The 15,731-nt window shown below is 37.6% G+C and overlaps 1 protein-coding gene across 3 annotated transcripts in view; it reads left to right on the plus strand.

Moving 5' to 3' along the window:
• Positions 1-15,731, plus strand: part of zdhhc14 (zinc finger DHHC-type palmitoyltransferase 14) — a 43,657-nt gene that overhangs the window by 7,577 nt on the left and 20,349 nt on the right. For all 3 annotated transcript variants that reach the window (XM_054795619.1, XM_054795618.1, XM_054795620.1), the window contains exon 3: positions 7,825-7,985. In XM_054795619.1, the coding sequence (XP_054651594.1) occupies positions 7,825-7,985 (161 nt within the window). The remainder of the gene's footprint in view (positions 1-7,824; positions 7,986-15,731) is intronic.

The following is a 15,731-nucleotide window of genomic DNA, read 5'->3' on the forward strand; positions in this document are numbered from 1 at the left end:
GATTATATCGATATTTCAGTATTAATAAATTAAGTATTGATATAGTAAGTCACATTCAGATCCCCATGTTCAGCTTGGAAGAGCGACAACTGTCGATATCGAGGAATTTGTAGCAAGTTACAGAGACACCGACGCCTTCTTCTTGTTCACGCAGTCAGCGCAAGAGCGACAATGGCAGCAGTAAACTTTACTCGAGCACCTCAGTGCTTAAAATCGGATGTGTGGGAGCACTTGAGCTTTAAAAAGGAGGGCGGCACTTTGGATAGAAGCAGCTTGCTAGCTAGAGTTATCCACCTAGCCTCTGGTTCACGGACTCCAAGTGTGACTTTTTTTTTTTTTTTTACCACGGTGACATTTTGCCTTTTTAAAACGAACAATTCGGTTTGTGCTTCGTTCGGAACTCGTTTTTGTCTCAGGGGGATGGCTGTCACATTCACAGAGTACGTGCTAACTTACTAAAAAAGTGTCACTTAACCATACTCTCTGCTCTTTCTCTCTCTTTCAGATGGTTACGCATGCACGTGCGCACACATACTTCCGTTTCAAATGTCAAAATTGTAAATAGTTTATGGTGTTATATTTGTAAATAAATTGTTATTTTGATGTTAAAAAAGCCTTTTTGTGTGTAGTTTATGTTGTGGTATAGTTAGTTGTTTAGATATTTGTCACAAAACCAAAAAATATTTGTTGTGTCAGTGAAAGTTATGCTTGAAATGTATCTTTTCATAAAAAGCTCTTTTTCGCCCTGTTCTTGTCGGGAAAAGGGTTCCTGAACAAGAACCTATGTTCTACTGCTGATTACTAAAGAACAGAAAAAGGTAGAAACAAACCTTTTTTTCTGATGAAAGACGGGAGTCTGATCTTTCTTTCGGTAGATTCCATGTTTTTTTGTCATAGAACACAATATTCTGTGTGCCTTGGAAGATCAGTCAAAACTTGAGGCGATGTCTTTTGAAAATGGCTGTGATTCAATGAATTAATGTGTATGCAGCTGTCCACACATTTTGCAGAGACCGCTGTACATTTATATACTAGTTTTTGCTTGTTTTTATTTATCGAAGGGGAGGGGGTACTTGGCCATATAAAACAAACCCTGTTAGCCACCCGCAGACCTTGGTGTATTTATTGTTTTAGGCTCCCACAGATGTGTATGTGTGTTGTCTTTGCACGTTGTCTGTCTCGTCTCATGATACAATAAAGTTCACTCAGGCACAGGATGTTTTTTGTCACGCTGTTTGTTTTTGGAATGTTGATCACAAGAACCATCATGGAGCATCGAAGTACCGAAGCACAGACGTATTGGGAATTATGAGCAGGACTGTTTCTTTTGCCTTATAAAATGCAAATGAAACGTTTTAGTTTGAAGAAATTAAATTCAACCCTTGTAGTAAAATTTGGAGTTGTTGACAGGTGTGTCACAGGAAAGCAAATTTGCATTTTAATTATGATTTGACTGCTCCATTGAAATAGCATCACATTTGATATCCATAGTACCTTATTTGTCCCATGTATTTTAGAATTTAGACAATCTCCTGAATTACAAACTGCAGTGCGGGATAGTTTCGTAGTTGACGTATCAGCCTTTCACTTAGGGCCTAATGCAGAGTAGAGTAGATTAACATCCTGTGTACATAGTGGTTGTCAATGGTGATGTGTTGATTGTCTGGGTTCAGGCTGTCTTTTTACCAGTTTTTGCAAAGATGAACTCAGTATACTATATTATACAGTATATACCTCCGAGGGCCACATACTGAAAAATGAAAGGATGTTAGAGCTATGTTGGTATTTTGTGACACAAGAATTATATATATTTAAAGAAAAAATAGCCTGCATCTTAGCTTTGTGTAATCAGTGAAAAAGTGTATTTGTAGGTTGAATGTCTTTGCTCTTTTCCCATTTTAGGGCCCTATGATTTCTGCGTTAACAGAATCGTGGACGGGATTGGCGGAATTTCCTGTTAAATGCGGAATCTCGCTGACAGTGACATAATGTGAATAAAATGTCATCGCTAGGAGAAGAAGTGTTCGTGTGGGGAAGTATTTCCCTGGCAGAGCACTCAGTCGTGCCGGAATCTCATCAAACACTAACCCGCCCCCTCCTGAACTAAAAACAAGGTTGTCATAAAAAGTATTTCACATTAACACAATTGGAATTGCATCGGTGACTTCATCATCCTTGATCACAAGCACGGGCAATAGAGTTTGTTTAAGATTTTGCAGCAAAATGTGCACAGGCAGACATTCCATTAAAAAAGTTAGCCAGGCTTCACACATTTCTGAATTACTGGGCAAAATTGTCCAATAATGTATTGCATCAATAAATCTAAGGATTTTTGCATTTAATTAATGGACATTTCATTCACTAACCCCAAAAGCACACACTATGTGCTGGTAAAGTAAGTGTAAAAGGTAAAAAAAAAAAAAAAAAATAGAATTCGAAAAAATGGAATTTGGAAAAAAATTGATGGAATTTGGAAAAAAATCAAATGGATTTCATAGGGCCCTACCATTTTTGCTGTTTTTTTTACATTTTCAACCTTCTTCTTAAATAACCTTAGTAAATGTTCTTCTCATAATATTATGACCTTATTGCCATAATATTTTTACTTTATTCCCATTTCATAACTTTTTCCCTAACCTAATTGTCCAAAAATGACAACTTTATTTTGTTTTTTTTTGTTTCTAACACTATTACAACTTTCAATATTTAACTTTAATTCTATGCTACAAAAATGACATTTTTTTTCTTTCTTCTAGGAAAGGTGCAACTTTTTTCTCGTTAGGATAATATGTTTTTTTCTTAATATTTAGGCTTTATTCTCGTAAAATTACAGCTGTTTTTTGTCATTTTGTCTCTTGTCATTTTCCAACTATTTTAATTTTTTTGATTTAATTTTTTTTATTTTCTCGTAGTATAACTTTATTAGCATAAAAGTTTGACTGTATTCCCAACTTTTTGTTTTGTTTGTTTCTCACATTACAACTTAAAAAATAAAAAAATATTTTGTTTAATAATTTAACTCTCTCTAAAATTACATTCAAGATTCAAGAGAGTTTTATTGTCATGTGCATAGTACAACAGCAGTTAGGTGAAGAGCGTGTAGAGGAGTGGACTCAGCACACACCCCTGTGGGGTCCCAGTGCTCACAATTCTTGAGCTGGATGTGCGATTGTGGACTCTGACTGACTGGGGCCTGCCTGTGAGAAAGTTAAACACCCAGTTACAGAGGGAGGGAGACAGGCCAAGTGTGAGGAGCTTATTTGTGAGTTTGTGGGGGCAGACTGTATTAAAAGCAGAGCTATAGTCTATAAATAGCATTCTGACGTATGTGTCCTGGCCCTGTAGGTGAGAAAGGGCTGTGTGGATGGCAGTGTTGACTGCATCATCCGTGGACCGGTTCTGGCGATATGCAAACTGTAGAGGGTCCACAGTTGCCGCCGGGATGCTCTTTTTGATGTGGGTCATGACTATTCTTTCAAAGCACTTCATAGCAATAGGAGTGAGTGCTATAGGGCGATAGTCATTCAAGCAGGTCACGTTGCTCTTCTTGGGTACGGGCACTATGGTGGTGGACTTAAAGCAGGTCGGTACATTATTTGTCCTCATAATATTACAACATTATTCTCGCACAATTACGACCTTTTCTCATTAGATTTTTTCTCTTAATATTTTTTTACTTTATTCTTGTAAAATTACTGCTGATTTTTCAATATTGTGGTTGGTTTTTCTTTTGATCCAATTTTAGAAATAAATTTACATAATATAGATACAAATAGAGCCGCACTTTGGACACACCTGGCCTAGCGTAACCTCTTGTCATAATTTGGTGCTTTTTTTCTAGAACATATCCAAAAAAAAATGTTAATCCTATTCTCATCAGCGAATTGGTTTGTTGACACAATTAAATATTCGGAATGTCATGTGGTATTCTTTCATGAAATGGCCTTTTGTGTTCTTTGTTCCCTTTTAGTTCTTCGAGACAGTTCACTCATGTAGCTGTTTCCAGGGTAACTGCATCCCCTTTCAAAACTGTCTGACATTGGATAGGTTGTGTTTCCATAGCAACAAAACCCCTAAAGTCTAAGTAAATGTAGGATTTTCTATTAAATTTAAAGGGGAAATGTGACCATTTCCACAATGTCCCTCTTTTGAGTCCATCGAATGTCGTCCACAGCTCTTCATTTGTCATGTTCAGTGACTACAATTGATTTCTGGCCACATTGTCCTCGGAGGGGAAAATAATCTACTGCGTATTCTCCACTTATTGATTTATTTGTGCCTATTCCAGAGTTGGCCTGAAAGTTGCATCCATCCTCCTCGAAGCGTTTGCATTTACTCTGGCCATCACTTAGGTCACACATGACAACCTTTTCAATATGTTGCTGATGTATGACTCACTGTGTCTCCAAGGGCAAAATAAGTACTTCTTGCTTTTATCTCCACCACTGCTATCCAAATAAAATGTATTTAAAAAAGTATATTCGTGTTTTTCATTAAATTGATGTGATTGATTAGTGACCAGTCTAGGGTGTACACCACCTCTGACACGTCAGTCAGATGGGATAGGGTCATGTTCCCCCGTGACCCTGAACACAACTAACTCAACAGAAACCGACTGAATGAATGAGGTCACAATTGTTTTTTTCCTCCAGAAAGCATTAACAGCAGTTTGATTTTCTCATGTCGGATCCTCCGGCTACCACCTGGCTTTTTTGTTCCATAACCCTCAGGATCTTTTTAAAAGTTTCTAATGACTGTTTTACTTCGTCCAAACTCTGTGCTGCGAGAGGCCTTGTTTATGCAGCTCAACAATCCAACTGCGGTCAAAGAAAGAAAGCTTTGTTGCCTTTGCCATGATCACGACAGAGGGGATACCTGACAGAAAATGACATTGAATCCACATTTTTGCAAAGATTTTGGCTTTTAAAGGCTATGGTCTTAAACTTTCTATTTCTATGTCTCACACCCATCTTTTCTTTTTGGATTTTGAAGCTGTAACTTAAAACCTCCGTAAGATCCAGCAGTGGAAAATGTAAATTCTTGCAATTTTTCCATTGGTCTTAACATTTTGATCAGGAGTGGATACATATGTATGTACAGTATATATTTTTGTGTACAAATACTTTTAATTGTGTATATTTGTAATTCAACTTCCCTAGCTGTACCACCTGATGTGATTACTGTGTGTGTGTGTGTGCGTTCGTGCGTTAGTCTTTAGTTGGTTTTTCATCAAATATTGCTCTCACTTTGCCAATTCATTCTGTACATCCAGATAAAATATGCTTCAATAATCCAGCATGAAGTCCTCCCCTCATGTGGACATGTGCTGTTCCACTCCCTATTTCAAAAGCGAGCTTATTGACCATATGATGTTATGTAATTTAGCAGATCTATTTTTTTCCAAGACTTATAACAACACAGTGATCCAGTGGTGTATGACAGTGATCCTCAGCCAAGTGTCCCAAACAGAGTGAATATGTTTTGTCTGTTGAGGGTGAAGCGCATTCCACCATCACGGCGCCAACTCTGTTCATGATGAATATTAGCTGATATATTTTTTTGCCTTGAATCTTGATTGTGCTCAGTGGAACATTGATCTTACAGGGCAAGCACACTGCCAAGATCCACCTTATTTGATTTACTGGCAAATAATAATAATCTTTTCAGTCTGTTTTGGCTTTACTGCTTGATCATTTGTTGGCTGACCTTTCTGTTTGGAAGGTGTTCCTCTCCAGCCATTGAAGTGAATAAGAAGTGAGGCTGTACTAATGTTGCTTGACTTTAATTAACACAGACCTGCAACCTACAGTATGTAAATATGGGTTCATGTTGATATCCATGCATTCACATTTGTGGAATCCAACATGGCGAGTCTAAATATAGTTTGGTTCAGTTTGTGTGAATAACTGAGGTTGGCATACATCAGCGGATGTAACTGCCCCTCCTAAGGTGTTACCATATGAGCGGTAGATGAGGTAGGTTATATAAGCAATCAGTATATTAGGAACTCATGCCTTAATGATTAACCTTGCAATGCCACACTTCTAAGAACACAGGTACATTTCCCATCTGTTTTTATTGTACCTCTGTTAGGGTCCTCCAGTACAGTTTTTGTCAGGCTGTTGTGTTGCTACTGGTCAACAAATGTTTGTGTTGCCTCACATCGATGGTAATGATTTCATTTTATTTGAACATACATACGTTTTACTTGGGTATACATCACATATTACAAATCACAATTTCACATGTCCAAAAGGAGTAGTAAGAAGCAGAGCTTATTCAATCCTACCCCCTCTTTGTTTCACATCAATTGCTAATACATTTGTTCACTTCCTATTCAACATGTTCCTTTGCCAGTTCTGAAATAATATGAGAAAATGATAAAGCAATATAACAATGTGTTGCAATGAAGTTGAGGTTTGTAAATCAGTAAAATAAATTGCTGTAACTTGGATAAAATTGCATAAAGTGGAGTTGCCATATGACATAGTATTGTACAGGTATTTCCCTGTGGTTCAGAATTCTTCTTCCTTATGCTTTGTAAAGATCAACTGCTTGCACTGTTTCTTGAAATGGCTCATTTTAGTGCATTGTTTGAGTTCTTTACTCAATCCCTTCCATAACATACTGATATGCTGAAGGTTTTTAGCGTTGTTTGCGCATATAAGTGTTTTAAGTTACATTTTTTCCAAAGATCATATTTCTGTCTTGATGAGAAGAATTGTATTATGTTTTTGTGTAGCAGGTTATTTTTTGCTTTATGTATAATTTTAGCTGTTTGAAGGTTTACCGGGTCAGCAAATTTTAATAACTGTGATTTTAGGGGTGAAGGGTTGGTGTGTTCTCTGTAACTGGCGTTATGGATTATCCTAACTCAGTAGTACAGTTAGAGTGAAGTGTACTTTTATAGTCATTTCCCCATATCGCCACACAATAAGTTAGATATGGTAAAACCAGAGAACAATAGAGAGTATAGAGTGATTTATGGTCCAGAATAAGTTTTGCTTTACTCAGTATTGAAGTATTTCTTGCCACTTTATGTTGCAACGCCAGAGTCCTGTCAAATACCAGTCAATCATGGAGTGGCATTAACACCTTCTCTCCAACGCCAACAATGGATTTTGTCATCATTCGATGTAGTTTGTCCTATTGCTGCTGCCCCTGGGGTAGTGCTGCATACAATCACATGTAGCTGTATTGAATTTATTCTAATGAAAGAATATTTGTAGAAACATTTCAATTCAGGTATATTTTCTAGAAAAGGGACAGTTGTGCTACATTGATTTTCTGAATCTTGACTCAACGGGCTATCCTTGACAGCCTCCCTCATATTCTATTCTCACATGTTGAATTTGTCGCCCCTTTTGGAGTGACACAAGCGTCTCCTCAGTCAACTCAATATACCGGTACAGATACTGTCAAATATAATTGGAAGGAGCAACTCATGCCTCCATCTCTGTCCAACTAAGTGTGATCACTGCAGTAATCACCTGTGCCACTGTAGGTTTAATAGGATTACATAGGATCGTCTTATTAGAGCAGATTACAAGTTTGAAGACTGACATGCATGCGTGTGTGTGTGTGTGTGTGTGTGTGCGCGTGTGTGTGAGTGAAGGGATTACATCCACTTAATGGTCATTAAACAGCAAAGTGCTTAATCACCAGTAGGCATTACACTTAGTGTGTTTTAAAGTAGGCTTTGTGGTATTGTATGTCTAATGTTTCTAGGGGTTTATCGTGGGCAATAAGCCATGTGCCCGTGTTATTATTTTATCATTTGTTTGTCATTTGTCCTTTTCTCACTATCATTGCTTCTCTTTACAGCTGTCAGTTCTTGGCCCTGCAGTTGACCCCAGTCATACCGGTGATAGGGGGAGTGCTCTTTCTCTTTGTGCTGGGAACGCTGCTGAGAACCAGCTTCAGTGATCCAGGGGTTCTGCCCAGGGCCACTGCAGATGAAGCAGCCGATCTAGAGAGGCAAATAGGTAAGAAACCACTGCCATTACATTGTTATGAATGTGGTCTATGACTATGACCATAGTTGCTCTGAGATGGCGGGGCTACTCTTGGGCTGGAAAGTTATTTTGGAAATATTTTTTTTTTTAAATTTGTATAGAGAAAGATGGCGAGGGTAATCAGATTTTTTTGGAAGATATTTACTTTTTAGAGACATGTAATTACTATACAATAATACATTTTTTATGTCCTTAACCCTCAAGATCTCATTTCTTGAATGTCTGAAATAGGCTCCATTTGATTATTTACTTGACCCAAACAATAAAAAAATTGCAGGTTTACAGTCCTTCAAGTTGTAACTGTTAGTGCATTGGGAGTTTTTAGTTCAGCGGTTTCCAAACTTTTAAATTGGCGTACCTCTTCAGACATTTGACCTGAAGCAATGTACCCTCTACTTCCGCACACTTAAAAAAGATACACCTTTTTATCTTAACTAACTTGAAATATTGAACATAATTAATTGGTTCATGAATTTAATAATAGTAAATTTTGTATTTTCCATGGTGACATTTTAATAAAGTTTGACATGAGGACTGATAAATAGATAAGTAATCATACATATCTTTTATTCCAGTCTGGTTTTGGCATCCTTCCGTTTGACAGACAGGTGATTCCGGTGCATGTTTTTCAAAATAAAGTGTAGTGAAGTGTTTTTAGGATATTTGATAAATATTTTATTTCAAATTAATTGTGGTCCATATGTAAATCATAGGCTATACATGTGTCTATTTATTTTATTTAGAAATATGAGTATGTATCTACATTTTACATGTGTATCAGGGGTGCGCACAATCAAAATGATCTTCCTCTTACTATAAACTATATAGCATATTTAAAATCTATCCAGTAAACTTTGCAACTACTATACTAAATATTAATAATTAGTATATCACATTCACAGTTTCAAAGTTTACAGGTCATCAAAATAGTTGATATTATTCAGTAATTGACAATTCAAATCAATATGACAATAAAGATAATTACACAGTAGTATGTCAGTGAAAATAACTACGTAGCGTTCATAATTTATTACGTCCAATTAGCATTTCCTATACAACATTACAGATGAACGTTTGTCATAGATATAGGCATCTGTTTCCTGTCCTTCAGGCCACCTAGGGCCTCATTAAAACAACTCTGGACTCTCTTTATCAGACTTTTTTAACAAGATTTTGGAAGGGCAGTAAATTGCAGTGTACAAAGCAATGTGTTGCAAGAGCCATCTGAAAAGTACCAGTGAACTTGACAAACATGTTCTGAGAATAAACAAATTAAGAGCTAAAAAAAAAAAAGAACACTGTTGACCCAAATTCCATGCAACCACCATTGGCTTTGGCAACTGTTTGGCAACCAGAATGAATCATTTCATTCCTTTTCATGTTATTTCTGCTCGTAGCCAACAATGTATCTGCATAGTTAGTAGTTGTAAACTTGCAAGGTCAAAAAGTGAAAGTTTTTCTAAGGTAATGTTCACATTTTATCCACCAGCAATCGCAAAAATTAAAATATGGCATATTTCAAAATGCAAAATCTTATCTAGTAACAACTGCAAACTAACCTGTTTGCTGTTGTAAACTTTGCCTTTGTCATTGCTTTGGCATCAAGCAAATGATAATCATCTAAACTAAGTTTAACCAGAAGGCTTATGCACGTTTACTTTTGGTGCGATTGTGGCATCATACTCTTTTTATTACGTCATCACGCTTATTAATAGGAGTGTAACGGTTCACATGAATGTATTGAACCGTTTCGGTTCGCCATGTTCGCTTCAGTCCACTTGCGTACCGTTTTGGTTATATTTTATGCTATTTTTCTCATTAAATGTATGACTAGAGTGATGTAAGCGCTTCACGCGGAACTAAAGTCCTGCGGAAGCTTCCGCGCGGAAGCCTCTGAGTGTCGGACACTACTGCCTGAGGGGGAGTAGCTCACAGGCGTGACAAATGGCATCACGGCAAATGCAAGCGAGAAGCCTGAGCTGGGAGACCCTCCCATCTCACTACGGTTTCCTGTTTGGGAACAATTTGGCTTTCCTGTTAAAATTAAGGATGGACAAAGGCAAGTGGATAAATCCAAAGTTGTGTGTCGACATTGTTCCACTTATATTGGGTATGCTGCAGGAAACACGTCTAACATGTTAGCGCACTTAAAATGGCATCATCCGGCAGTGAATGTTACATCTACAAGAAAGAAAACCAGCTGAGTGCAAACACTGATAACTTCAGCATATACTGTAAACAACCTCTAGCAAGCAACTCTGACCGGGCCAAAGCAGTAACACATGGTATTGGAGTTTTTATAGCCACGAGATTACATCCATATTCAGTTGTTGAGAGCGCTGGCTTTAAGTACAGTCATGGAAAAAATGATTAGACCACCCTTGTTTCTTCAGTTTCTCATTCATTTTAATGCTTCATACAACTAAAGGTACCTTTGTTGGGACAAATCTAACAATGACAACAAAAATAGAGTTAAATTGTTTGGCAGGACAATGATATAGCTATTCATGTAAGTGATTTTGGTTATTATCAAGAAAACCATGGAAGTTGCTATATATCAGCTCTTAAATTCAACCCTAATGAGCTATATTTGTTATCATTAAATTTGTCCAAACAAATGTACCTTTAGTTGTGCCAGGCATTAAAATGGATCAATAAACTAAAGAAACAACTGTGGTCTAATCATTTTTCCCATGACTGTATATGATTAAAGTTCTTGAACCTCGCTCCGAAATATCATCACGTCCTCACTTTAGCCAGAAAGTTATACCAGCACTTTATGAAAATGCTAAAAGCGACGTGCAACAGAGAGCTATTTAACTGTAACTGTCCATTACATTTCGCCACAATGTTTAAACAGTTGTTTAAATACAACAGTTAATTTTATTATTATTTTTCTATTTCAAAAACTTATTTCAAATATTACCCAAATGGGTCGCTTTTATTTATTTAAAAAAAGTTCTGTTTGCATTTTTTTTAAAAGCATTTGAAGTCATTTTTTTCTGCGTTTTTTGTACTGAAAATTAACCGAACCAAGCACTTCAAGAAACTGAACCAAACCAAAATTACATTTTACTGTACTGTTACACCCCTACTTACTGTATTAGTTTGCATTTCTGCAGTCATTGCACAATGGCTATCCACTGTTAGCATGCATCACCTTGTGCTGTGTTGATGGTTGAACTGCACAGTTCTGCGCTTGTGAGTTTTTCTTATTTGTGTGCCGGCAACATCTGTTATTACGTCACACCAGAAAAGTTACAGAGCCACTTTGCATTTCAGTTTTTGTCTTTCTTTTCCTCTGGCGTTGTTGTCCAGTGTGCAGCTGGTGCAAGTTTTGACGTGGCAGATTTACATGCGAGACATCACTGGCACATCTGTTAGCTCTTATCCCGATCATCTAACCTCATTCCAAGCCCCCACACCAATCAGTCTCGTGATTATAAGGAAAACACTTTATTCCCCCCTCTCTCTCTATTTGGTTCTTTCTCATTTTTTTTATTTCACTATGGGGTGCCCGTCTTGGTGACTGAATTGTTTAACAATATGTACTAGGGATGTCCCAGTATAACTTTTTCACTTTTGATACAGTATGATACAGATATTGGAGCCTTGAATATCTGCACAAATCATACATACTTTTATTCAATATTCAAGGTGTTTATTGTAATGTGCAACAGTAGAAACACAGTGGTTACTCTAAGCAATTAAATTCTTTGCGATTTCCCTTCACTCCTCATGCCGTTTTTTGTGATGCTGCTCAAATGTGATTCTGTGCCACCATGGGAAGTTTGTGCATGACAAGTTTTGCACTCAGCTGCAACGTCTTTTTTGGACTTCAACGAAAAATACTGCCACACAGTTGACATCATCCCTACTCCTGGCTAAACACACTAGCACACACTGTTGCTGTGATCACATGGGTTCTGCATGCTGAATAGAAGTGCTGCTGTTGGCATGGAGTCTGCAATGGACTGCTTGTATCGCAGTGACAATATCAGAGATTGTAGATGCAGGCCCATATAATCCAGTACTTGTTTTTTTTTGCCGGTATCGGACCGATATCTGGGACAATTCTATTATCTACTTGAACTTCTGATATACTACTCTAATAATCAGTTGCATATGTGGTTGTACTTTGCACAGTAAGCTTTCCTCTTTTCTGCTCTTCTTCTCACTTAGACCTTTATTCTTAGCAAAGTTGCTCCTTTTTTTGTCACACTGAAGCTGATATGTTTTTGTCCAATACTGTTGAATGTTCACCACCCTATCCAAACACATCCTTACGTTTCTTAAAGTAAATTACTTATTGATAACTAGTAATTGTACTTAGCATCTATCACATATGCATGTCCTGTTATTTTAAAGAGAAAACTGCTGAATGGTCTGGCCACCAGTAAGCCAAGAACATTAGTGTTTCCTATAAGTCTCATTAATATATTATGGTGTTGTCAAGTCAGCTCTACGGGATTCAAGTTCAACACCACTATTATTGATTTGCTTGCAAAACAGTTGAGGTAATGTCTGAACAAAATGTGACATCATGGTTCTGTCTTTATCCCTGTAAGTGAGGATAATATGATAGCCAGTCCTGATATCGGTTTCCTGCCATCAATGTGAAATCAATCATCTGGTATTTATTATTAAAACTATATTCATACTAGTTTCTCTGTTAACACATTAACAAGTGTAGTTGTGCTAGTCAACTCCAGCATGGAGTCACCGCTTTTCTGGTCAGTAGTCATGTGACACCTGGGGTGTTGGCAGCACAAAAGCCTGTGTGTAGTAAGCTAACCTAAAACTTAGGTTCCCAAAGTGAGTCAAAAATGTCCTAGCCATGCACAGTGCAGAAAAAAAGGAGACAGAGCATGAAGTTGTTCATTGTTCTTTGTGCTTTATGTCAGTGATTCCCAAACTTTTTACAGTCGCGTACCCCTTCAGACATTTGACCTGAAGCCATGTACCCCCACACTTTAAAAAAACACACCTTTTTATCTTAATTAACTTTAAATATTCAACATAACTAATTGAAAATATTTATTTATTCTTATTCTATTTTCCATGGTTTTGTTCCATTCTATTTACGGTCTCCTTTACTTTTGTGTGATTACACACCTACCGCTCATTTGAGTTTTGACTATTTAGTTCAGCCGGCTGCCTTTTTTGTTAGGGCATTGCACGCTGTACATGTTTTGTGCACGTTTGTGCTTGTTAGCCTGTTTCTGTTGCATGGGTACATGGCTTCAGGTCAAATGTCTGAACAGGTACGGGACTGTGAAAAGCTTGGGAACCACTACTCTAAAGATATGGAAGTGGCACATGCTCTTTTTTCATTTATTAATTAGTATAGATTATTGAGTATCAATATAGAAATACAGGTACAGTCATCCCTCAGCACTTTGCTGTTCTAATTTCGTGGCTTCACTCGATCATGTTTTTTCAAAATAAATTACCACTGGTTTGTGGTTGACTGCGACCTATTACTAGTCAGAAGTTGAGCAATTTCATTTTTTCAAAGTGGGTGTTTTTCATTAACTTGGTGTAGAGCTATGATGTCATACAAGGAGGGCTGCTGCTGCAGTCTTGTGTTGCTTCGTGACAGAGTTGTCTGTTCAAGCTTGATAGAAAAATATTGTTCTCAATCAATAATATTGTCAATGAACGTGTTGTAGGCCCCACAGGTCGGTTATTGCTTTCCGTAACGGTTAACATTTGACCAACTATAGGTCCTCCTAAAGGTCCACCACTAGCATAGCCACTAGCACAGCATTTCAAATGCCTTCCTCACACAAATGCATTCATTCATACACACATGCATACATTCATTTAGCTAACATTTTACAATTTGAAACACAAAATTACACTACTTGACTTACTCTAGATCTGACTCGCTTTTCAACTGCGCCTCAACTTGGTTTAGCTTAGGTTAGGGCATTTATGTCAAAGGTTCCGGTGGGCTGTCAGACTCGTCTCTCAAGCTGAGAAGGTTGAAGCTGACAGTTTTCGTCAAACGTAGAACTCATAGAGGGATATTTTATTTTAGGCACAGTTCTCTCGCTAGTATCTTGTATCCCAGCTCTCTGGCAACACTGCAAACTTCCTCAAAGCAATCATTGTTGAAATGCACCCAGCTTTGCAACGACCACTTTGGTGGCACCATTTTTTGCCCATTTCTTTGTAACTTTTTCATCTTTCAGCCAATTAAAAAGATTACCGTGAGCCATGCCATTACTGCACCCTCCCGCGACAGAGTCTCGGCATTTGCGCCAAAAACTTCCAAAAATGCGTTTAAAACTCTTGTGATGTTTACAGAGAAACCCAGAAAACAATATGTCGACAGGGTGCCGTCTCGATGTTTTACTTTGATGACGTCACAGCGTAAGGGGCTACAGAGCATAGGGGCTTTTTATTCAAAAAATGTTTCTTTCCTCACTTTTGTTTGAGAATTTGGGTTGACCTTTAAAGGGTGGGGCCTGGGAAGTGACGTGTGTGACGTCAGCTAGCTAGCTAGAGCTGACTGTGTTTAGCTGAGTGTTAACAGTGTGTAGAATGCAAGTAATTGGCGTGTTGGCGTGTTAATTTTGCCGCCTGGATAAATTATCACGTGCATATATGCCTGTACCACACAAGGTGGATGACACGAGGGTTCACTCTGCATGTGTCTGTGCACACTGGTTCTATAGTGGAATGAACGGAGACAGTGAACCCTCCTGTCAGCCTCTTTGTTCCTCAGTCCGTGGAGGCGGGGCTACTAGTGAGTGGATACACAGACAGAGTAGAGTGCTAGCATTTAGTAAGTTAGCAAGCAAACGCTAATATGAATGAAGGCACAAAAGCCATGGTTTCTAATGCCATAGTGGAGGTGCAGCAAAGCTTTTGTCCCGTCAGTCAATGCTTTCTGAGGCGTTTGATCAACAAAGTAAATATAAAACGAAACATCGGAAAATGGTGCTCGCTACATTGCAAAAGAAATGCAACCTTTCAATACGGTTGAAAAGCCAACATTTCGGGAAATGTTAGAAATGTTTGAGAGACAGTACGAATTGCATGGAAGAACATACATGTCACAAATGGCAATTCAACTGTGTTGAAGGACATCAGAAATTATTTAAGTGCAATTTTTGCTAAAAGAGACCATTTTATTTTCATTGAGGTTTTTTTTCTTGACATTCCAATTTCAATGTTAAATACTTTAGAGAAATTCAAGTTTATTTTGATATGATTTACTCATTATTTTGCCATATAATGAATGGAAAAAGTGGTCTCAAAAAATGTTGTCAATAATATCCATTATCGAAAACAATTTGTAGGACAATTATCGTCCAGCAAAATTTGTTATCGTGACATGCCTAGTTACGTGAGTCTCTCCTTAACTACAAACAGGGGCATTACAGTAGTATTCTACACTGGTCACTAGGTGTCAGTAATGTAACATTGATGAGACAGTAGCCACTGCAGGAAGTACGCTGTCAATGCTAACGTGTGAGTCTATGTTATGTCTTATGTAAGTCTAGTATGGCTTGTTTTCTATTATTATGCCTACTATATTTGGTAATACGAGTGTAATAGTGACTATAGGGGTTTTATTCCATGTCTAGAGGGCTCTAATAATGCTAAAAAGTGTATTTAGAAGGTGTTAAACAGATTTTCTATGCTCTAACTACAAAAATATTCAGTTTATAAAGAAGGAATCTTACTCGGTGGAAATTGACTTAC

The sequence above is a fragment of the Dunckerocampus dactyliophorus genome, chromosome 13 (genome assembly GCF_027744805.1).
Source record: "Dunckerocampus dactyliophorus isolate RoL2022-P2 chromosome 13, RoL_Ddac_1.1, whole genome shotgun sequence".
Lineage (NCBI taxonomy): Eukaryota > Metazoa > Chordata > Actinopteri > Syngnathiformes > Syngnathidae > Dunckerocampus > Dunckerocampus dactyliophorus.